At 40.5% G+C, this 23126-nt stretch overlaps 1 protein-coding gene across 1 annotated transcript; it reads left to right on the top strand.

Moving 5' to 3' along the window:
- Window positions 1–2095: 2095 nt before the first annotated feature.
- LOC105749000 (zinc finger protein OZF-like) lies at window positions 2096–15223 on the top strand. The gene is made up of 5 exons (XM_031951193.1): window positions 2096–3204; window positions 3766–3818; window positions 9146–9272; window positions 10183–10278; window positions 11950–15223. The coding sequence occupies exons 2-5, from the start codon at window positions 3786–3788 to the stop codon at window positions 13056–13058; spliced, it is 1365 nt and encodes a 454-aa protein (XP_031807053.1). The 5' UTR covers window positions 2096–3204; window positions 3766–3785; the 3' UTR covers window positions 13059–15223.
- The last annotated feature ends 7903 nt before the right edge of the window (window positions 15224–23126 follow it).

The raw sequence follows: 23126 nt of genomic DNA, 5'->3' as shown, positions 1-23126 counted from the left end.
CTGTTCTGTGCATTTCTGAATTATTTTACATAGAAAAATCACTTCATCTCTCAGTGTTACTGGAAACTGCATTCAAAATAGAACAGTCATTCTTATCCAATTCATTTTTATTCTTGCAGTTCCATCATTTTGCTTGAATGACGGAGTTTCAGGGTACATTGCCTTAAGGACTGGTCCCTTGTAAAATCTTAAAGATCAGCCATTTAACAATTCAGTCCAGTCCAATCTGGATTAACAGTTACAAATTGCGTGGAGCATCCCAGTCTTCCCAAGAGCCGCTTGCTGCTACCTGCACAAAGAATAGGGTCCTTTACTTTGGCTCAGTCCGCTGAGGCAGTTTCAGCAGGGCGGTCTCTCTGTTCGGAAGGATGAGGGGCTGAGTCTGAGAGGGAGGGAGCTGATGGAGGCACTGGGGAGGAGGAGCTCTCAGAGATGACCGGCCTGGGGAGTGGTGGCTCAGGTGGCCCCTCCTCCAGGTGGGGAGGAGTTTGAAAGGAGTTTAGGACAGAAGAAGGGATCTTTCAGTGACGGGGGGCTGGGCTTAGGCAGGAGAGACTGAGAGTCCTAACGTCCTGGCCCTGGGTGTGATTGGAGGAAAGAGCCCATCTATCCTGGGGAAAGGACAGGGCGGAGCTCTTGGGACTAGAAAGACCCTGTCAGAGTGAGCTGCTGGGAAGCAGGAAACCTTTGAGCTGAGATCTCTCTACCTTCCCCAGCAGTTGTGATTTCTTTGTCTTCTGGAAGCCAGACCCTTGCTTACAGGTCCCAGGTAGGTCTGACACAGTGACCCCCCTTCTTCCCCTGATATTTCCTGGCCATTGGGTCTCCTTCTCCTGACCTCATGGTGAATGTCCTCCAAGTTTACCAAGGTCTACCTCTCTACCAAGCCTGCCTGCTGGATGAGCTCCCATCCCTAAACCTTTTCCATACTCCCATTCCCTTCCCAGATTTGGGTCACACTTTTCCAGACTTCAGGCTTTGTCCATAGAAATCCAGGAATCCCAATTTCAGCATTCGGACCAGGACCCCGGGGTCCCATCTCCCTGTCCCCATCTCATATTTATAGGTTTTTAATGCCCTGGTTTTCAGCTTTGGGGCAAAAATCAAGTGTGAAGTTCAGCTGTCTTGCCTTCGGACCCAGCCCCCTTTAAGGATCCAAGAGTCCTGCCTTCCTACCCCCAAGACCTCACCTTGAACACAGTTACCAAAGCTTTTTCCTGTTCCTCCTTATCTAAACCTATACCTCTTGGGCTGGTTCCCCTTCAGATCCCAGTTTGGGGGCTTCCTGTCTCCACTTTCCTTTTAGAGACTCCAATTCTAAACTCTATGAGCGGGTCCCAGCAGTCCTCCCCAGCTCCTAATAATTCCTCCTGTTTTCCCAGGCTCAGCTGTTTCCCTGGAGCATTTCTCACCTAAATGACCCTGACCTCCCTGCCATTGTTGAGGTGTAGATCAAATGTCTAGATTTGGGGTACCTAAATAAAATTAGGGTTTAGTTAAGGTCTAGTGGCAGGTTTGGGGTACAGGGAGTCAAACAGAGTTCCCCTGCAACCCCCTTGGATTCGGCGCAAGGATACGGCGGTATATGAGGTCTAGTAGCGGCGGGGAATTCCCAATAAAAGCATTTATTAGCCCGGAGAGCTAGATTGATAAAAGAGGTTTATTATTGAGTCTAGAAGTAGGAGATAGGTGAAGGTAGAGACAAGGAGGGCACTGGACAGAGAGTCCTCACATGGCTACCATGTTTGGAATCTCTGCAAAGAGGGGTTCCCAGTGTGGCCCTTTTAAGTCGCAGACTTAGCTCGAGGGGTTTTGGGGTGTAGCCCCAAAGTTGGCTCAGATCCGGGTGGGGCTGGGACAGGTCCGGATCTTCTATTGGAATTCAAAGGGACCAGGATTTGTGAGTCAAAGGGTAATTTACATTAACTAGGGGGGGTTGGGAATCAAAGATTGGAATCTTTCCCGCATCATTCCCCCCTCAAGCTGTTGGAACTTAAATTCATTTAAGGAAAAAGACATGGGGCAAAGTCAGTTATTGAGACAGAATTGAAGATTTTCTCCTTCCAGGATTTTCCAAGTTCAGGGGTCCCCTCTTCATCCCCCCCTCAAGCAGTCACCTCCAAAGGCATGTGGGAAAAGGGGCGCTGATCTCCTCTTAACTGCTTCGAGCTGGCAAGGTCGTAGAGATTTGGGGTTCATGCCAGGAGGTGAGGCGTGAGGTATGGGATTTGGGGATGGCAGCAGGGCATCTAAGGGGTGTTTGTCCTGGTCAGTTGTTCCCAGTCAGTTGTCCCATGTTCTCCAGGCTGAAGGGCAGTTGCGAGTCCAAAGATTGAAGCCCAGATCTCGGGAGCAGGTTAAAACCGGGGTGTCATCCAGGGTGGAGATGGTGACAGCAGGAAATGCATCAGGGGTGCAGATGGGGTAAGAACCCATCTAACAAGGAGAAGTAGGAGAAAATGCTGGGAGCAAAAGATTGTCAATAGTAAAAGTGTTAAGTAGCCTAGAGTTTAGCCCTTTCACTCCTAATTTCCAGGAAAGCCAATTTCTCCTGGGGTTGGTATTAAAGGGTGTGGACTAAGAAGTCAGGGTAGGCAAGAGGCCTGTACATCTAGTCAAGATAAGAATACAATTTAAGCTCTTAGAAATCTTTTTAACTGTGCTGCCTTTCTTTAAAAAGAGTTGGTTCCTTAATAAGCAAAGACCTTGAGCCTTCCCCCCACTTTCCCCACTCTTATGGGGGAGGGGTAGAAGGGGACAGAGGGAGTGCAAAGTATCTCGGCACCGCCAACCCAGCTTACCGGCCCCTGAGGTGTTGGGATTGTCCTGGGATAAAAGGGGAAACAGGGCCAGACTCCAATTCCCTACCGGGGAGCAGGACGCCGGGGACCAATTCAGCCCCTGTGGTGTGACGCAGTTCCTCCAGTGTTCCTCCTGCTCGAACTCAGGACAGAGACCGGAGTCTCCTCGGACAGTTTCCGGGACATCTACAGGCCTAAGTCTGGGAGAGATTTGTATTAAAAGGCGCTTCTCCTCCAAGTGTTTTTTTTTTTTTTTTTTTTTTTTTTTTTTTGAGGAGGCAGAAGTTGCCCTGAGAAGAAAAGAGCTGAGAGTCTCAGGTTGGAGGTAAAGGGAAACCGACAAACAGCTGTTAGCATCAGTGCCAGAAACCTTGAGGTTTGGATCCCGGAAAAAGTTGAGGAGGTGGGTGGGTCCTAAGTTTCATTAGGTTCAGTTTTTCAGCTTTAAAAGAGACAAGTGTGCTGGGTGTGTTTTGGCTCGCCGCTTTTGCCTGAGGGCACAAGTGTTAATCTGTCCCAGTGATGAGGACAATACAGCCTCGCCCAGGAGAGCATCTGCATTAAAATGTTCCTTTCAGATGCGCACCTTTTGGGGTTATGGCTAGGGTTAGAGTCGGGTTAGAACAGTTTTAATGTGGGAGCCCCAAATAGCAGTCTCTCAGACTATGAACACCAAGGCACTCAGGCTGGGACTAAGAAGATGGAGTTGGGAAGCTGGGCTTTTCCATGCAGAAGTAGAGGGATGGATTCTCCTGGAGCTTTTGACTTTCTCATGGTTTTCAAAGAGACTTGGAATTAAAGCCACCCATGGTTAGGTGTGACCTCTCTTAGTAAGAGCTTTGGCTATTTCTACTTTGTGGGTCTTTCAAGGGTGGGAACATCAGGGCCCTGAGATAAAAGCCTGGGATTAGAAGAAGGAACTTGACAAAATGGAGTCACTTTTTTTGCTTTATTTCCTCTACAGGGAGCCTGGAGCCAGAGGGAATGGGCCCTGGGAGCCTCGGACCTCCTCCCCTGGTGAGTGCAGTCCATCCCCAGACCTGACCAACCTCAGCAGGTCACAACCATTTCCGTTGATATGGAGGATGGGCTGGGAAGCTGCCAGGGCCTTATGTGCGGGTCATTTCTTTAAAAAAAACAAAAAAACGGCATTAGGAAGAAGACAGTAAGTACCAATACTGCCCTGCCCTTCTCTATTTCCAGGTGATTCCTTGGGCCCTTGGTATCTTGGGCACTGAGACACATACCACACACACCCTAAATTGGTGCCCTTCCCATTACAACAGACTGACCAGGGCCACCACTTTATGAGGAACCTCCATCCCACTGGGCTTAGATCTACACTCTCTGGGCCTGCCATCACCTGAGGCTCTGGTTTTTCTACATCTGGCCCAGGACCAATCTCTCCTGTCTAAAAGATGCTGCTGGGATTCTCCTTGCCTCTGTTCCTGGGCACCGAGACTGTGTACCCTGGCACTATACAAATTGGTTTTCTGGTGGTTTAATTTGGGCTCCCCCCTGCAGAGAGCCAGGAATTGGCAGAGATAATGAGAAGAACAGGGAGAAAAGGAAGCATTGAAAGAGCCACATTAGTGTGTCATGGCACTTGAGACAGTTTCCTAAAAACTGTGACTCTGCCACAGGCTGCAGCAGGTCCTGGGTTTCCCTGGAAGAGTAAAATGGAGGGAACTAACTCCAGCCAATGTTTAGTTTAAATGTTCAGCAAACATCAGATACTCTTGTTCATTCTACAGGTAAAAGGAGATTAATGAGTATGGCCTAGAAAGGGCAATCAGTGTGGACACACGTTCTTTAGGTTCAATACACAAAGCTCCTCTTGCCTCCATGTGGGAGCTCTTGTGTTCAGTAGAGCAGGGGGTGGCAGTGTGCTATTCTGTCATATCTGAAGGACCCTGATTTCATAATGGTAGACCTTTAGGTCTTTAGGTTTCCAGGCAGCCATACTAATTTGTCCAGAGGCCCTCAGAATAGTGCTGGGAGGGAGGCACATGGAGCCTTTGCCCACTATGTTAGTCTACTCCTAGGCAGCTTTGTCACTTTTCATGGTAAATAAAAAACTGATCCAACCATATGGCAGGGGAAAGACAGAACTCCAGGAGGTGGTGGCCCTTCCACCAAGGCTGATAGACTCAATGGGGAGGGTGCTACCTTTGATAGCCATCTCCTGAGTCGTCAGCCTAATTTCAAGACTGTCTGAAAGAAGAACCTATTAAGTACCAGACACAAGTTAAGTACCTTACCAATATCTCCTGTGATTCTCACCACAAACCCTGGTAGGGAGGTCTTTATATCCCCATTTTATGTTTACTTCTGTAGTCAAAAAGATTGGGCAGGGCCTGATGGAATTGATTTACTTTATTAAATTCAAATTTTGGCTTTTTTTTTATACAAAAATTATCCTTCTCTCTCTTCTTCCCTTATACCATGCTCTTCCTTTGAGAAAGCAAGAAAAAACTAATTCCCTTTCACAAAAATATATGTAGTCGAGCTAAACAAAATTTCTTATTGTTCATATTGAAAGAATATTATCTCAGTGTGTGCTCTGAATGTCACTTCTCTATCAAGAAGTAGGCAGTGTGTCAAGAAGTCTCAGGCATTCACTGATCATTGCATTGATTACAGTTGCTCTGTATTGATACATATATGTACAAAAATATGTGCATTGCAGATATCTGTCCACATGTGCATTTATGTGCATTTGTGTTCGCATGTTCACATTCAAGCTGAATATAATTTGTCATTGGTCATATAAATGTTATATCTCAAGAGGTAGTCAACAGTCATCTTGAGTCCTCAGGAATTGATTGATCTTCGTTCCTATGTATGTATACATACTTGAGCACACACACATGCACATACACACATTTGTATCGACCAAGATTCATCTTATTTTTTCACCTGTTCCATATCCACTGGAAACACAATTAAAAGCAAACCCATTACACATAACATTCAAACAATCTGAAAAATAATTTTTTAAAAATCCACTTGCCTATGTCCTAAAACATATTTTTCATTGTGAACCAGAGCCTTGCATCTTTAAGTGGTAGAGACCAGCTGTTAAAACATTGTTCTTCAGGAATTGTATTCCATTACATTTATGGCCCTTATTCATGCATTCTCCCCCCATTTATGAGTAATCCCTCAGATTGCCTTTACTATCTCAAAAAGAATTATTTTCTTGTACACGGACTAATCTCTCCCTTAATTTATCCTCCCTCTAACCTCCCCTTCCCTTTTTCTCCTTTCCCCCTTTTTCAGTAAAATGCATTTCTCCATTCAGCTCTGCGTTGGGTTTGTCTTTCTTTCCATGGCCTAGATGACTGAGGTTCAGGCATCAGATGTCCCCACTGCTTGTTTGTAGAAAGTTTGTTTTGTGGGCAAGGTTTTATGAACTTCTTGATCCTTTCTTTAACAAAACTTGTTTCTTTTTCATTTAGTTCTTCTCAAGTATTCTTATTCCATTCATAAATATGCCTAACTCTAGCTTTTACTTTTCCAAGAATTCTGGTCCCACTAGTTCTATAATTCTAATTAAATTTTTACCACAAAGACTGTTGTACTTTGGTCAAAGCCTTCTCTTCATTGTATTGACTGTGTGGTTTTGAATGGTTTGGTTTAGACTGTGATAATGTTCAGTTCATTGTTTTCCCAAAGTTGAACTCCCCTTCCATTCCTAGTAGCAATCCCACTTGATCTTGATTAATGCTTTCTTGGATAATTTACTGTGGTGTTTTGATAAGATTTTATTCAAAATTGGAGGGAGGAGATAATGTTCATTCTTTGATTTGTAACTTATTAAAGCTGTTTTGTGTCTATGTTACATTCCTAAAAGCATTCTTGTAGGATACTTTCTTCTTTGGTGGAATTAGTGGTGAAATGTGGGTATTAACTGTTGTTTATAAATTTGATAGAATTTTTCCGCCTTCTGACAATTTGAATATTTCATGCTATTGACAGTATTCCTCTTTGCTTATCTTTCTCAGGTTCTTTAGTATAAAACTGAATAGTATGTTCTCATTATTCCTTTTGTTTCTTCTAGTTTTCTTATGATATTACCTTTGCCATTTGCTATTTTATTGACTGTATTTTTCTTCTCTTTTGATCTGTTTGATCTGACTCTTCCTTTTGATCAGTTTAGCTAAGTGTTTTCTCCATTTTGTTCATTTCATTTCAAAAAAGCCAATTTAGTTTTGTCATTTCTATTTTTTCCTTCAAATTTATCTTTTCCCCTGCTAATTTTTATATTTTATCTTTTGTATTTACTTTGTTTTTGTTTATTTATTTTTCCATTTTTTTTTTTTTTTATAATTCATCTTCACTTAATCTTCTCTTTTTCTATATTCTTAAAGTGTGATGGTAAGTCTGTTTCCCTTCAGAATTCCAGAAATTCTGGGATATTGTTTAGTTAGCCATTCTCATTCCCTGTTGCAAAATTATCATTTCTAAAATGTGTTCTCTGACTCAGTTGTTATTTAATATGATAATGTTAAATTTCCATTTAGGTTTGTATCTTTTGTTTATGATTGCTGAACCAATTTCCATTCTTATTTCATTAAGGAATGAAAAGAAATAGTGATTATTTCTGCCTTTTTGTCTACTTTTTCTCTGTATCCTAATGGCTAATTTTTGTAGAAGTTTCATTTATCCAAAGATATATGCATATTCCTCTGTTATCCCATTTAGAAGATGCTATAAATCTTTTACCTCTAGTTTCTCGAGATATTTGGTCATCTCTTCTACTTTCATCTCATTCCACATTTCTTCATCCTCCTTTATTTCTTTTAGTTCTCTTCTAGATTCCCCTTCCTCTCTTGCCCTTTGACTACTCTTGTTGATTAGTTTTCTAATTTCATCTAATGAAATTAAAACAATGATTATTTCTGCCTTTTTACATTTGTCTGCAATATCTCTGTATCCTAGTAGCTAATTTTTGTAGAAGTTCCATGTGTTGCAAAGAAATATGCATATTCCTCTCCTATCCCATTTAGAAGATGCCATAAGTCTTTTAATCTCTAATTTCTCAAAATGTTTGCTCATGTCTTCCACTTTCATCTCCTTCTACATTTCTTCATCCCCCTTTATTTCTTTTCATTCTCTAGTATATTTCCCTTCCTCTCTTGTCCTTTGAGTAATCTTGCTAATTAAGTTTTAATTCCATCTATTTTTCTTTCCATTTTTAACAAAGATTTCTCTCCCTCTCCTCATTTTCTGTCTTCTCTTTCTGTTTTGCCTAGATTCTTGTTTTCTCTTTCATAGCTCCTCTACTCACCTACTCTTTCTTTTGTCATACAATCAAAGCCTCCAAGGTTTCCATTCTGAGCTCTGTGCTGTGGGTGCTTTCTGCCACTGGCTATTGGCCAAGCCCACAGATGACTTCCTTTCAGAATACTGTATATCAGGGCAGGTGTCAGAGCGAACACTGCTTCTTAGCAGGGACTATCCCTCCAGATATTCATCCTCTCTTGTTGTCCTTTCATTTTTTCTCTACATTTTCCTAGAAATCTCAACCCCGTGTCCATGCTGTCCTACTTCTCTAAGTGCTAGTTCCCTCTCAGGTGTAACAACTCCTAAACCCCAATCCTCAGAGTGATGTCCCTATCTCCTATAGTATTCATCAATAGAATCCACCCCCAAAGTCAGGTCTCCTTCCTTGCTCCACCTTTTCTATCTTTCCACCCTTCTCCCTGATTATTTATGTGGTCTTCTCCTTGGAAATCTCAAAAGTGTAGAAAAGCAATAACTTTCTCAGTTTTTCAGAAATAAAATAAGAGAATAGAAGAAATACACTTTAAAGGTGCTTTACACATAGACCGTGATGAGATCAGGGTAGCAATTGCTTGTTCAAAATAAATGTAAGAAATTCACAATGGCCATTCCCTTTGGCAAAAGATGGTTTATTTAGGAGAAGAGGTTATAGACAAAATGAAAGGATAAAGTAGTCACTGGGAGTGGGAAATATGAAAAAGAATTGGGAGAGCAATATTGTTACCAAAGGAAAAAATTTGGAAGACTCCATTGAAGGAATATGCTATGAGGCCTGAGTAGCCTATTCCATTATAAGACATTTTCCATAATAATTCCATAACTTCTCAGTTTTTTTCTATCTGATCCTATAAAATGTTTTTCTGAACACTCAGTCACATTATTAGTGACCAAGGATTTAAGTCAACTCTTAAATTGACTCTGACACTCATAAAGGGGAGGACCTTTGGGCAAATCCCTTCCCTGTGTTTCAGTTTCTTCCTGTAAATTGAGGGAGATTGGATTTTTAATTCTAAAGTATTTTTCAACTCTACATCTTATGACTTTTGTTGGTTTAGGAGGTGGTGACATTCAAAGATGTGGCTGTGGACTTCAGCCAGGAGGAGTGGAGCCTCTTAGACCATTCTCAGAAGGAGTTGTGCAAGGAGGTCATGCTGGAGAATGCCTGGAACCTGCTCTTCCTGGGTAAGGACACTTCCCCTGATAATTCCAAGGCTACAATCAAAGGGAATATCTTCAGTCTCCAGTGTGCAGGGTTTTTGTTTGTGGTTTGTGTTTTTTTTTTTTTTTTTGGGGGGGGGGGAGGTGGGAGAAGAAGGTTATCAATTAGGAAAGGGAAAGTGCTGGTCTTTGCATTGTTGGGTAGGACCATGAGGATGTTTTTTGTTGCTCCTGAAACTCTCTTTTACCATATATATGCAGCTTCAGGTCAAAGAGCAAATCATAATGGAAGCATCTCAAATATGGAAGTAATCTCAGAGATGATTTCATTTAACCTCTATCTGGATGCAAAATTTTTCTTCCAAAGTTCTGAAAATTGCTCAGGCATCTTTTCCTTACAACTCATTCCTTTATAACCCTCTAACCCTAACCCTAACCCTAACCCTAGTATTTGGAATATTCATCTTTTAAACAGTCATCAATTTGTAGCCCGAAGCACCTTGTTGTCTCTAGGATAAGAAGTTTCTTCTTAATCTTCCCTGCAATTCCAGCACAAGCCATAGGAAAGAAATGGAAGGGAATAAGCATTTCTTTATATTTTCCAGGGTCTGTGCCATGTCATTTCTTTAAAATACAGCAACAACAATATTGTTTAAAGACAACTTCCAGCAGATCACTTATTTTGACTATTCCAAAATTCTAAATTAACAATAAAGAACAAATGAGGAAAGATTCTATTTATATCCAGAGAAAGGGGTGAAGAGGGTTTGGCTCTTTCTCAGAACAAGAAGGACAACAGGATAATATGACACTTCCCATTTGGGGTTACTTGCTTTATAAGTGCTAATGGGTAAATACAGACTAATATGTGTGAACAACATGGGCCAATCCAAAGGTCTCTCCATCTTCATCCCTAACTGATTTCCATATCCAGGACTTCCAGTTCTCAGAGAAGATGTGATCTTTTATTTTAACCAAAGGGAAGCACCATGGGTGACAGACCAAGAAGGCCTGAGAAGCTGCCAACCAGGTGAGTGAGGTGGAAGCAGGGATATGTGAATTGTGTTTACAAGAAACTTCTGGAAGTTACTAAGAAATAACTGCTAGGTTTGGGGGGAAAAGACCAATCTTGGAATTCTTTTTCAGATATTTTTTGACAGTGCCTTCTTGGGTCACTGAATCTCAGTTTCCCATCTATAAAATGAGTGGATTGTGCTCTGTGGCTCTGTAGATTCCTTCCTGTGATCATTTATGATCATACAAGAAGTCATTGTTTGGAATTGAGGTAAGGTAATTCTCCTGAAAGTGCCAAAAAGGATATGTTCACACATATATGAGGTCAAAAGAAGGAGAATTGGACAAGCTCCCATTCTTTAAACTCTAACCAGTCAAAAGGAATTGTTAATTATTTTTAAAAAAGATTTCTGTCTCTAACCCTAACCCAGCCCTAAACCCTAACCCTAAAAAAAACTTGTGCTGCCTCCCGACTCCCGACTCTAACCCTAACCCTAAATGCGCGCTCATGACAAATGTGGTATTACTTGACAAATATACTCAAGGGTCAGTTGCAAATATTGTTTTAAGAAGTTTTAAAATAATGTTTGTATAGTCACAACCTTTGAAAGAATAGAATGCCTTCAAATATAACTGTTTTTTTCTGCCTCTGGTAAAATCACTAAACCCTACTGAATGACCAACCCACATAGCCAACTGATTCCTTTGAGAAACTGCCAGACAGAAGAAGTATAACATCAACAGAGGATAAGTTCAAATTAGCAAACAACCTTACATATTTCAATGAGCACCACTTGAAGATCTTGTTTTTTAGAAAGGTTGTAGTCTTCCATGTTGATTTCATGATCTTGTTGAAAAACAACATGATTTCATGTCACATTGAGAAACCAGAAGCATATGTTACATTTAGAAGTGGTCAGAGTTTGATGTAATCACTGCAAAATCCCCCAATACGGTGTATTCTTGATCATGATAGATTGAAACCACTTCAGAAAGAGAGCTCTTCAGACAGAAATGTGCACATACATGTTGTCTGAGAGGACAACTATCTTTATAATCAAATCATTCAATGATTTACCACTTAAAGTGCCACTAACCAATTTATGGGTCAAATGCCTTGAATCACTGTCTTAATCCTTGAAGGGAATTGTGAACTTCTAAAAGTGAAAGTGTTGCCATAGTGGAGCATGCCCTACCATTCCATATTACAGAATTATGAACTTAATTTTCTGTGTAAGACACATGTTCAAATGTTGATAATTTCATCCATTTCTTAAAATTGTGCTTGTTCCACGGATATGGAGGGATCATATAATATTTTTTTCTAAAAGAAATGAACAGTATCTATCTAAAAAAAAAGTAGTGGGTCAGAACAAAATCACTTCTACCTCTGGTAAACAAAATCAACAGTATTAACATTCTGAATGTGACCTCAAATCATGTAACGGGAAAAAAAATAAAATGGAAAATGATCATCAGGGAAAGTTGTTATGCTCATTGTCAGGACTGTATATGAATGAAATGAAATAATTTGAGTATTTAGTACACATGCAACAAATGACATATTTATGAAGAAAGAATTAAAAATGCTGATGACTTGGAATGTGAAAAATTGAGAGTGGAGTTAATTTGTCAAACATTGTAGGCAGAGCGTGCCCATGTTGTTATTGTTGTTGTTGTTTTTCAGAAGGAGAGATGGAACTTGAAATGAAGGAAACTACTGCAGACCTAAGCTTTTCTGTGCTAGAAAGTCACAAGCAAAGATTCATGAGTGATAGTCCCTGTGCCTTGCCTTGGAGAGAAATCTGTGTGGCATGTGAGATCGTCGACTCTGGAGAGAAGCAAGGTGGAATGTCTAGTAAGAGCTCTCCTTTCTCTAAAAGCTATCAGGGATTCCACATTGGAGAGAAACTGTATGAATGTAAGCAATGTGGAAAGTCTTTTACAAAAAAGGGGCATCTTACTATACATCAGAGAATCCATACTGGAGAGAAACCTTATGAATGTAAGCAGTGTGGAAAGGCTTTTAGATATAAAACAAGTCTTATTGGACATCAGGGAATCCATACTGGAGAGAAACCTTATGAATGTAAGCAGTGTGGAAAGGCTTTTGGATATAAAACAAGTCTTATTGGACATCAGAGAATCCACACTGAAGAGAAACCATATGAATGTTACCAATGTGGAAAGAGTTTTAGGCAAAGAGAAAGTCTTGCTGCACATCAGAGAATCCACACTGGAGAAAAACCTTATGAATGCAGCTATTGTGGAACGGCCTTTAGACAAAGGCGAAATCTTACTAGACATCAAAGAATCCACACTGGAGAGAAACCATATGCATGTTACCAATGTGGAAAGGCCTTTAGACAAAGGACAACTTTTACTAGACATCAGAGAGTCCACACTGGAGAGAAGCTTTATGAATGTAACCAATGTGGAAAGAGTTTTACAGACAATAGATCACTTATTCTACATCAATCAATGCACACTGGAGACAAACCATATGAATGTAATCAAGGTGGAAAGGCCTTAAAACAAAGGAGAAGTTTATCTAGACATCAGAGAATCCACACTGGAGAGAAACCATATGCATGTTACCACTGTGGAAAGGCCTTTAGGCACAGGGGAGCTCTTACTGTACATCAAAGAACCCACACTGGAGAGAAACCTTATGAATGTAAGCAGTGTGAAGAGACTTTTAGGTATAAGAAAAGTCTTAATGTACATCAGAAAATTCACACAGGAGAGAAAACTTACGCATCTATCCAACAAGGAAAGGGCTTTATAAAAATATGATTGGCTACAGTTAAATGTGAAGAAAGGTAAAGATATTAAATTAAGGAGGAAAATGAATCAGGTAGAGAACTTTGGGAGAATATATGGTGGTCCTGATGCCTTTTGTATTTACCCTTCTCTAGCCATAATCCTAAGGGCATAAGGAAGAAGGAAACATAAATGATGACCAGGCATAGCAGATAGTTTCTTAGGCATATCGAATCCTTCTTTTTCACCTGGTCACCTGTTTGAAGGGCAGCATGGCCGAATGAAAAGATCACTAGATTTGGATTTAGAGGATATGGGTTGAAATTTGCATTCTGTATTTCTGTGTTCTTGGCAAAGTAATTTCATTTAATGGGACTTGGGGCATTTATGTTAGAATTAGGGTCTCTTCTGGTTCTAAATTCTTTGGGGGATCTGAGAAGTCAAAGAAGAGCTTGAAGATGAAGACTACCCTTCCTGCCACTTCTTTCTGGGTCACTGGCTTCAGATTAGAGCTAATAACTCAGATTACTTCACTAAGCCTTCTGCATATGACTGAAGTTTGGAGAGGCAGAAAGATATGAAGAATTCTAAATCTAGATCATTGAGTCATTCCTAAGTGAACCACTCAGCAATTCCTGTAACAGATTTCTTTCCATCTTCATTCAGACAAAGAATTATGTTTAATTAAGGTGTTTTTAAGAATTAAAGATTTCAATTCTGAGATTACAGTTTATATCCATCAAATTGGTAATATTGATGCCAAAAGTTGAAAGCAGCTTAGAGGTCTGTAGGAGTAGAGGAATAATATAATAAATGTGTGTAAATATGAATTGGTCCAGCTATTATGAAGTCATTTGATATTAGGATTTGTTAAAAGGTGATTAAATGCCCATCTTTTGTGACACAAGAGACTCCACTAGTCTCCACTAGAACTCAGGTTCTAGCTACATTAAGATTGAAGTATTTTAGTTTGGTCCCATTTGCTTTGATATTTTTTTGGTATCACAAACAAGTATAGGTGTGTAAGGGTCCATTAGAGAGGCCAGGCAAGAGTAGTTAAGATGTAACCCAGGCCTATGGCCTGGAGATCCCTGAACGTGATTGGCTATGAGCACATAGGGACTACCTTCATGGGTGGGATCTCCAACCAAGGAAGGAACCCTGAACACTCTGAAATCGGGTCAGGAATGGGAAGTGTCTCCATCTCTGATCGGCTGTCCCTGTGACCTCATGGACGCTATATAAGGTCAGTGGGCGAGGAGCCCGATCTTTTTCACCTGGAGCTCTGTCAAGGAGAAGGAGCTAAGAGAGTTCAGGAGACCTGGGTAGGATGTAAACCATGTGAATAAAGTACTTAAGCTTGCCTGCATAAATTCTCAGGTGCTCTGTTGTGCTTAAATTGCATCCATATGAGACAGCAGCCAGAGGAGTTCTGAAGGCCTTAGGAATAGGTAAGTCTGATATTAATATATCAGAGATTTCTCTGATGCCTTGGGAATTAGGAGAGACTGACAATAGCAAATGCAATTATAGCATGTTGCATAGGTGGAAAAGAGAAACAAAATGGATACTATTCATTTGGAGAATGGCTAAAAAAGTTGTGGCATGTGAATATATTGGAATATTGATTGTGTCCTAAGGACCATTGCATATAAAGAACTCAGAGAATCTTTAGGATATGTTAATTAAGAGATTGAAGTGACTCAAACCAAGAAAAAAAAAATTCACTGTAGCCCTCAAATACTCAACCTATCAGGGATCTCTTCCATTTGAAATTCCTTCCAACAACATAGATGTATGTCTATTACTCCTATGTGACTCTTGCTTATGTCTCACATATGTTCACCACAGAGCATCCATCCAACAAGATGAGGTCCTTCCTGACTTTGTCTTACCATCTTAAGGATACTTGTAGAGTCTTGACTACTATGCTTAAACAAAGGACCCAGGAAGCCTATAAAAAGATTCAAGGGAACCTTTAAGGTGCTTGACTTGCCAAACCCCCCTGCCACAGCTGTAAATCATAGCACCCCTAGAGAAAGTAAAGGAATGTTGTAGTAATCTTTATCTGAGAGAACTGACTGACTCTAGGAATGACTCTGACCCACAAGGGCATTCAGTGGTAAGAGTCTGGACATCATAAAACAAATTTACTGATGCAGATGTTGCTTGTGAAAGAATGTATACTTTTATTTTAATAATCTTGCTGTACTTAAAAAAAAAAAAAAAGCTTTTATATATTCTGCATTGGGAATGGAATAAAGAGAGAGGTTCTGAGATTTTCACTGCAAGTGCCTCCATCCCCAGCAGCCACTAGCAGGTGGCTTTCTTAACAGCAGAGAATTCTGACTGATTACCTTTCAGCACTCTTCCTTACTTTGAGCTTCTCTTCTTCTCCCACAGTTCTTTAATGAGAACTATGAGCAATGACAATTATCCTAACAGAAGGCACCAGCAGAGTTCAGAAAATGCATTGATCTGCAGCCTTCTGACTCCCTTTATAAATGGACAGAATCAGATGCAAAAGGTGACTGAAGTGGATTATAAATTAGTGGGGGGAATCTTTTAGTTTTGTAATCTATTTGTGCTAACAATGCAAAAACCACAACTCCTTCCTCAACAAGGGTATTTCTGCAATGTGACAGAAAACTTCTTGTGCACCAAAGATCAAGGTAGCTTCAGTACTCTAGGTAGAGCCCCATACCTAGCACTTGTTTGTTTTCTTTCTCATTTTTTCCCTTTTGATCTGATTTTTTTTTTTTTTTTTTTTTTTTTTTTTGGTGCAGCATGATAATTGTAGAAATATGTATAGAGGAATTGCACGTTTAACAAATATTGGGTTACTTGCCATCTAGGTGAGGGGATTGAGGGAAGGGGGCAAGTTTGGAACACAAGGTTTTGCAAGGTACAATGTTGAAAATTTATCTGTCATATGTTTTGAAAATAAAAAAAAGCTTTAATTTTAAAAAATCTTCAAACTAGACTTAAAAAAAAAGTCACAATCCCCTTGAATTGAGACAGTGATCCAAGGGATTTGACCCACAAATTTGTTAGTGGCACCTTAAGTGGTAAATAATTGATTTGGTTATAAAAATAGTTGTCCTCTCAGACAACATGTATGTGCACATTTTTACATGAACAACTATATTTCTGAAGCTATTTCAGTCTATTGCCATCAGCAATATAATGCTTTTGGGGACTGTGCAGTGATAATATCAAACTCTGACTGCTTCTAAGTGCAACATTTTCTTCTGTTTTCTCAATTTGACATGAAATTGTTTCCAACATTCAAGGAAGTTTTCATGGACAAATGGCCACAAATGTGCAAAGACCCTTAGGGACTATCTCTCACTGTCCCAGAATAATTCTCTGACTCCTGGGTTACTAGCAACCCCATCTCATCAAATCTCTAATCACTTGATCAATATGTGTTGTCATTCTTGCAGCAATGCTGTCAGGCTACTTGAAAACCATGGTCAGGAGACAGGGGCAATAGAAACCATCATGAACTCATTATGGGAGACCACAACCTTTCTAGAAAAACAGACCTTCAAGTGCCTTTCACTGAAATGTGTAAGGTTGTTTTCAAATTTGAACTTATCCTCGGTTTATCTTACTCTTCTTCTGTCTGACAATTTCTCAAAGGAATTGGTCTTTATTTCAGGGTCCTGCTGCTCCCACCTTCCATGGACCCCCCCAAAGTAGCAACAGCCAAAGCTCTTACTAACAGAGGTCACACATAACCATGGAGGCTTTAATTCTAAGCCTCTCTGAAAACCAAGAGAAAGACAACAAGCTCCTAGGAGAGTCCCTCCCTTGTTTTCCTCTGTAAAAAAAAAAAAAAAAAAAAAGGGCCAGTTTCCCCACTCCATCATGTTAGTTCCAGAGTGACTGCTTGCAAGACTGCTATGTGGGTCCTTCACAATATAACTGTTCTATTTCACTCCACTTTTGGTGTCTGCCTTTGACCAATACCTGCTTGTGATGTAGTATGATTTTTGTGGTCCCCTGATTTATTTGGGGGTGGGGCGACTTCTAACAAAAAGTCAGTAAATCCTAAATCTTCTGGCTTTGGAATCTTCCTCAAGGAACTCTCAGGCCCAATCTGTCTGATTCTCAAGAGACCTCTCCTCAGTCACATAGCTTCTGGCCTCAGGATAAACTCCTGAGGCAATAATGAATAGACCACTCCTCAGTTCATTGCTGACTGAGAGATGGATAATCTGTTGGTCAGTGCTAAACGAATTCTGGAGACCACTCCTCTGGGCCATGGCATTAGCATGTCAGTGATAAAAAGCTGAATAATGGGGCCTCCTCTCTCTTAGAACTTTGCTAATTTCTTTTGAAATACAGCCTGCTTTGTAATGGCATTACAATTATAATAAACTTTGCCCTAAACTTAAACCCAAACTTGGGTTCAAGACTGCAAATTCTTTTGGGACACATTGTGACACTGATCTGGGCCCCCAAACTGTTGAGGGAAAGTTGTCTAGGCAAGCCCCCCATTTTTTCTTTCACATTTCTATTGTGGGACACTTCAAACCCCTGGGAGAAGGCTTGCCTGAGTTACCATGAGCTCCATCTCAGCACATCTTCCTTGACTGGGGATGCCCAGAATGGGAAATTCTTGCAATTTTCAGCAAAGCTCCTAAGAATCTTTTCACCTTTCACTTTCTCTGGGATGCCAGAGAAGGCAGAAGTGCTATGGGATAGCTTTGGGCAAAATTTTGTAGCTTTTGGTTAGTCATTTTGTTTGTGTCTGTGTCTCTGTGCAGAATATTTGTGTCATGTTTGTTCTGTGAGTTAGATTTTGTTACCTGGAAATATCTAAAATACAATCAGCAAAAATAAACAAACAAAACCCTCTATGCTATAGTTAGAATGCTTGGGAAATTCCTTAAAAAGCCTAATTTTGGGGCAGCTTCGTGGCACCATGTGTAGAGCATTAGACCTGAAGTCAGGAGTGCCCGAGTTCAAATCTGGCCTCAGACACTTAACATTTCCTAGCTGTGTGACTCTGGGAAGTCACTTAACCCCAATTCCCTCAGCCCCCCCCCCAAAAAAAAAAACCCTATTTTTTTTTTCCTGTGGACTTCAGCACTGGCCAAATTGAGGGCTATACCAAAAAGTCAGCTAATTAAACTTAAAATAAAATCTTTACAGATTCTCTAACTTTTGAGAGCAAAACATTTTAGCAAATTCTCCAAATTTTGAATGCAATAATTAAGAAGTTTGGTAATTAGTGATTTTAAGATTGCAAGAAAAATTCCTGAAACATTGGGGATAATTCCAGAAATTTGCCCACTTCTGACAGAAAAGGGAAAAAAACAAATTACGTAAATAGCAACTTTTTGCTAAACCTTCTTTGACTACTATCTTGTTCCGAGTCCCCTTCTGCTCTTTTGGGAAAGCACCCCAGAAGGTATTAAGGGACCCTCTCCATTCCTCTCCCCAGAGTATATCTCAGTTGTAGGGAGAGATAAATTCCCTTTTTATGTAGATGATGAATTCTATTTGAATTCTATGAACTTCAATTCCCATAATTGACAGTGATTGCAAGACATACCTGAAAGCACAAGGGGCTAAGCTAATGAGTATAAAAATAAAACGTGAGAAAAACAAAATGCAAGGGAATAAAAGTCAGATTATTTGCAAGCTTTATCTTTTTTTAACCATCAATTCCAGGGACACTACTTTTTGTCATATTTTCTGCTGAAACAGCTAGGTGAGATATATCCCAAGTGATGCTGGAATCACATATTTCTCCATTTATTCTATTTCTTATTTGAAACCATGTCACATTGATGGTATCATTATCATATCTATATGGAGTTACACATATATGAGTGAATCTATAATCACAAGCTAGCTGTAATTGAGTTTCCAACTTGTTTCCATGATACCCTAACCATATTAATGATTGTTTCACTTAGTTCTCTTTTTTAACTTATCTATCTTAATGTGTCCTTTAAGAGCTTGTGATGCTTTTTTTTTTTTTTTTTTTTTTTTTTTTTTTTTTTGCTATTTGATCTGTGAATTGAGCAGTCTGAACAGATTCTGTAAAAGCTGTAGCTGAAACAGCAAGTGATGTAATAATTGCTCTAGCTGCTAGAACTCCAAAGTGAATAATCCAACAAATCTCTTTTTCCTACTTCTATTGTTTTCCACCTTTTTTTTTTTTTTTATATTATCACAATTCTGTTCACCTGCTGACCTATACCAATTGTGATTAATCTCAGTAGGTCTCATCACATAGGATGGGGGTTTAATAATAAGAACCATAGGTAATGAATCAGAAGTAAGACACTGAGTTAGAATACACTTGTAACATTTTACAATATATCCTTCAAACACATTCATGATTTGGATTCCAGTGCCATTCCTTTAAACAGGATCTGTATTTAGAAACATCTGTGGATATTCTAAACATGTTGTATAGTGTATATCTCTGAGGGGTGTGAAACACTGTAGCGCCCCAAATCTGAGATGTAAAAATTTATGCCCTAATACATTGCAAGAGGAGTCCTTAAGTCCCAAATACATTGTAACAGGAGACCCATCCAGACAGTGGATAATCTGGAGTCCATTCACCAATCAGTTCCAGTTCCTCCCTATACCAATGAGCTCCAAATTCCTCTGGGAGCAGGGGGAATGATGTCATCTTCTGCAACTACTTTCTGCTGAGAATGGGTGCAGAGCTGAGTCACCTGCAGGGTCCCATCTTTTTATGGAGGGGATGGTAAACTGGAACTGATTGAAGCATCTAGTGGTTGATTCAGCTCCTTGAAGCTGGCCAATGCAGCTGTAACTGACCAAAATTGAGAATAAAAACCAAATCTAACAGATAGAGGTTAGGATCATCTGAGATAGAAAGACTAGTCCACAAGGACTGGTATAAAATGTAGAGAGACCAGTGTAGATTGGCCAGCAACTTGCCATGTAACGAAATATATTTGTGTCACAGTATAGACAAATGTTAAAGATGTTTCAGCTTTAGTTTGGATAAACAATGAAATAACAGGTCTTATGGACAATCATGTTAATTGTTCTTACATTATTTTGAAAACCTATAAGGACTTTATTTCACACAAAACATCTAATATGTGTCTATTGCAAATAGATGACTAGGCCAAATACTCATTTATCAAATTATTTAGGGCATGACTATATATTTTCAGATTGAAAAGAAGGAGACATTATATGATTGAATTTGTGTTGACTATTTTCTCCTATTGATAAGGTTTGGGGTTCCTGGAAGTCAGGGAACCAAATGAAGAGTTTGGCTCCCCTTGATTCCTGGTGGTCAGGGAGCCAAAGGAAGAGGTTTGGGGCTGTGTCCCCCAGATGATGAGGTTTGGTGCAGGGTCCCCTTGAATCCCCCAGGATTTGGTGCAGAGCAGGGAGTTGTGGTATCCCCTTTGGTCAGTGCAGAGGACCTTTGTAAAGGAATTTATGAACCCAAAAAGCTAGACTGGCAAAAAGAAGTTCATTATTGGCATTGGGAAGTCAGCCTTTGCTAGAAAGGCTGAATTCCTTGGTGGCAGGTTCCAAGAGAGGGATATAAAGTTTGAGGCAGAGAAATCCTGGCAGGAAGGTAAAGAGGACATAGTCCTCTTGTTAATTTCCAACTCAGTGGGATTAGGAGTCAACCAATCCCACCCTGATAACAGAATGAAAATGACTTTATCTTGATTCCCTGGGTGGGTCTCTCAGGGGAGAACTTAGCATTCCCCCCAAAGTCAGAGAAAGAGAGTTTTGGGGCTCCCCTCATCATTCCCCCCTCAAGCAGTCACCCCTAAATTCATTTGGGATAAAGGGCCAAGGTCTCTTCTTCTATAACTGCTTTGAGCTGGCAAGGGTTCATGGGGGTTCATGCCAGGAGGGCAGATGTAATGTCTGAAAATGATAGCAGGGCATCTAAGGGGTGTTTCTCCCAGTCGGCAGTCCCATGTTCTCCAGGCTGAAGGCCAGTAGAAAACCCGAAGCTGGAAGTCTAGAGAAAACACATCTCAGGAGTAGGTTAAAAGTGAGGTGTCATCCAAGGTTGAGATGATGACCTTTGGGAATGGAGCCTTTTGCAGAAAATGCATCAGGTCCCATCTGTGGGCTACCTGTAAAAATGCTGATAGCCCACCTAACAATACCAAATGCCCCCACTGCCCACAGAGTTCCCCCAGCTGAAGGCAGTTAGGGAGTTAACTACTAGCAGGGGTATAGAATGCCAAAGTAAAGTAGGAGAGCAAATGCTAGGAGCAAAAAGTTCTCATCTTTAGTAAAAGTGTTAAGTAGCATCCAGAGAAGGAACACTGGGAAATGAGTGTGAACTGTTTGCATTTTTCTTTTTCTTCCCGGGTTATTTTTACCTTCTGAATCCAATTCTTCCTGTGCAACAAGAGAACTGCTCGGTTCTACACACATATATTGTATCTAGGATATACTGTGACATATTTAACACGTATAGGTCTGCTTGCCATCTAGGGGAGGGGAGGGGAGGGGAGGGGAGGAGAGGGGGTGGAGGGAGGGAGGGGGAAAATTGGAACAGAAGTGAGCACAAGGGATAATGTTGTAAAAAATTACTCAGACATGGTTTCTGTCAATAAAAAGTTATTTTAAAAAAAAAGTGTTAAGTAGCCTAGAGTCTAGGGTGTCATTGAAAATCACCACTGAATAAACTGCCCTTTCTTTCCATTTTCAGGAGAGCTAATTTCTCCTGTGGTGGAGTCAGGGAGCAGAGTGGTGAGATTAGGGTGTGATGGGCCCAGAGTCAGGTCATGTAGGAGGCTTTGATATCTATTAGGTTTCCTCCTAAATCACTGATGTGCTTTGGCTTTTAAAAATGTTCTAAACCCTGGGGTTAATGGCTATCCCAGGGTTAATTTGGAGGCCTCTTCATTTAAAAGCAGCCCCTGCTTGTGCTAAGGCAGCATGGGTAGCTGCTGTGAGGCAGGGTCTGGAGGATGGGTGTGACTCTGCCCGCTAGGGCTGCAGATCAAGGTAAGAATGCAGTCAAGCTTCTCCAAATCTCTTAACTGTCTTGTTAAAAGTTTGTGCTTAAAAAAAAATACCTCTTGGAGGTCTGAGAGAGAGCTGGGTCTCCCCAAGCTGGCTAGGCAGAGGAGAGATCTCAAGACAGGTCCTGAGCTCCCCCCAGCAATCCCCACTCCATGGGAAAGGGGGAGGAGAGACCAGAGGACCAGAGTGAGAGTGAAGGAGAAGCCCTACCCATCTTAAGGGCTGCCAGGTGTTCCTCTGGTGGAGTAAGGTGGAACTTGACCAAACCCCAAATTCCTGCCAGAGGGCAGGATGTTGGGGGGGCATCTTGATTCTTGTGTTGTTATGCCTCAGTTTCCCTGAAAAAAAAATTATAACCCTACTCCTTTGTCCCTTAGGAATGTGTGTGGAAAGGAGAGATAAAGTGAAGAACTTACAGGAATGTTTAAATTCTTTTTCTGAATTTTTTATTATTTCTGTGTCTCTGTGACCTGCATAAGTATGGTGTGTGCAAGCCAATATTTACTTAAAACTTTAAATATATTTACTTAACCAGAAATGATGACATTTATTCTTGTTCAATGTTATCAATATTTAGATTAGTAAATGCAGTCAGCTCAGTAATCTGAAGTTTGAAGGTCTGAATGATGATTCCTCTGGGAATGAGGGAAACAAAGCATTCTGTTCTAATCTGCCTTTGGCACCAACAACGTTTAACATTCAATTAGGGGAGAGGGCACCTATTTCTCAATGCTCCCCAACCTATGATGTAATGCTTTGTAACCAAACATATAAAAACTGCATATCTTTCCTAAATCTTTAGCCCTTCTACTGTGAGCTTTCTCTCTTTCCCTCCCCACAGTGGAATTGCTCATTCTCATGAGAATTTATTAATAAATAACTTTTCTGCTTTCTACTGAGTGATCTCTGAATAGTCATTTTGGGTAAGGGTCTTCTACATCCCTCACAGGAATGAGGAAATTAAGTTAGAAAGGGGGCCCTGAGATACCATAAAGTTAGAAGATTCCAGGTGCCTTATCTTGAATGCCTGCTGGGATAACTCTCCCTCCTTTGGGTGTTGCCCCTTGCTTCTGACCTTGTCTTGACCCC

Source organism: Sarcophilus harrisii, chromosome 1 (assembly GCF_902635505.1).
Source record: "Sarcophilus harrisii chromosome 1, mSarHar1.11, whole genome shotgun sequence".
Classification (NCBI taxonomy): Eukaryota; Metazoa; Chordata; class Mammalia; order Dasyuromorphia; family Dasyuridae; genus Sarcophilus; species Sarcophilus harrisii.
This window is presented reverse-complemented; position numbering and strand designations above follow the sequence as displayed.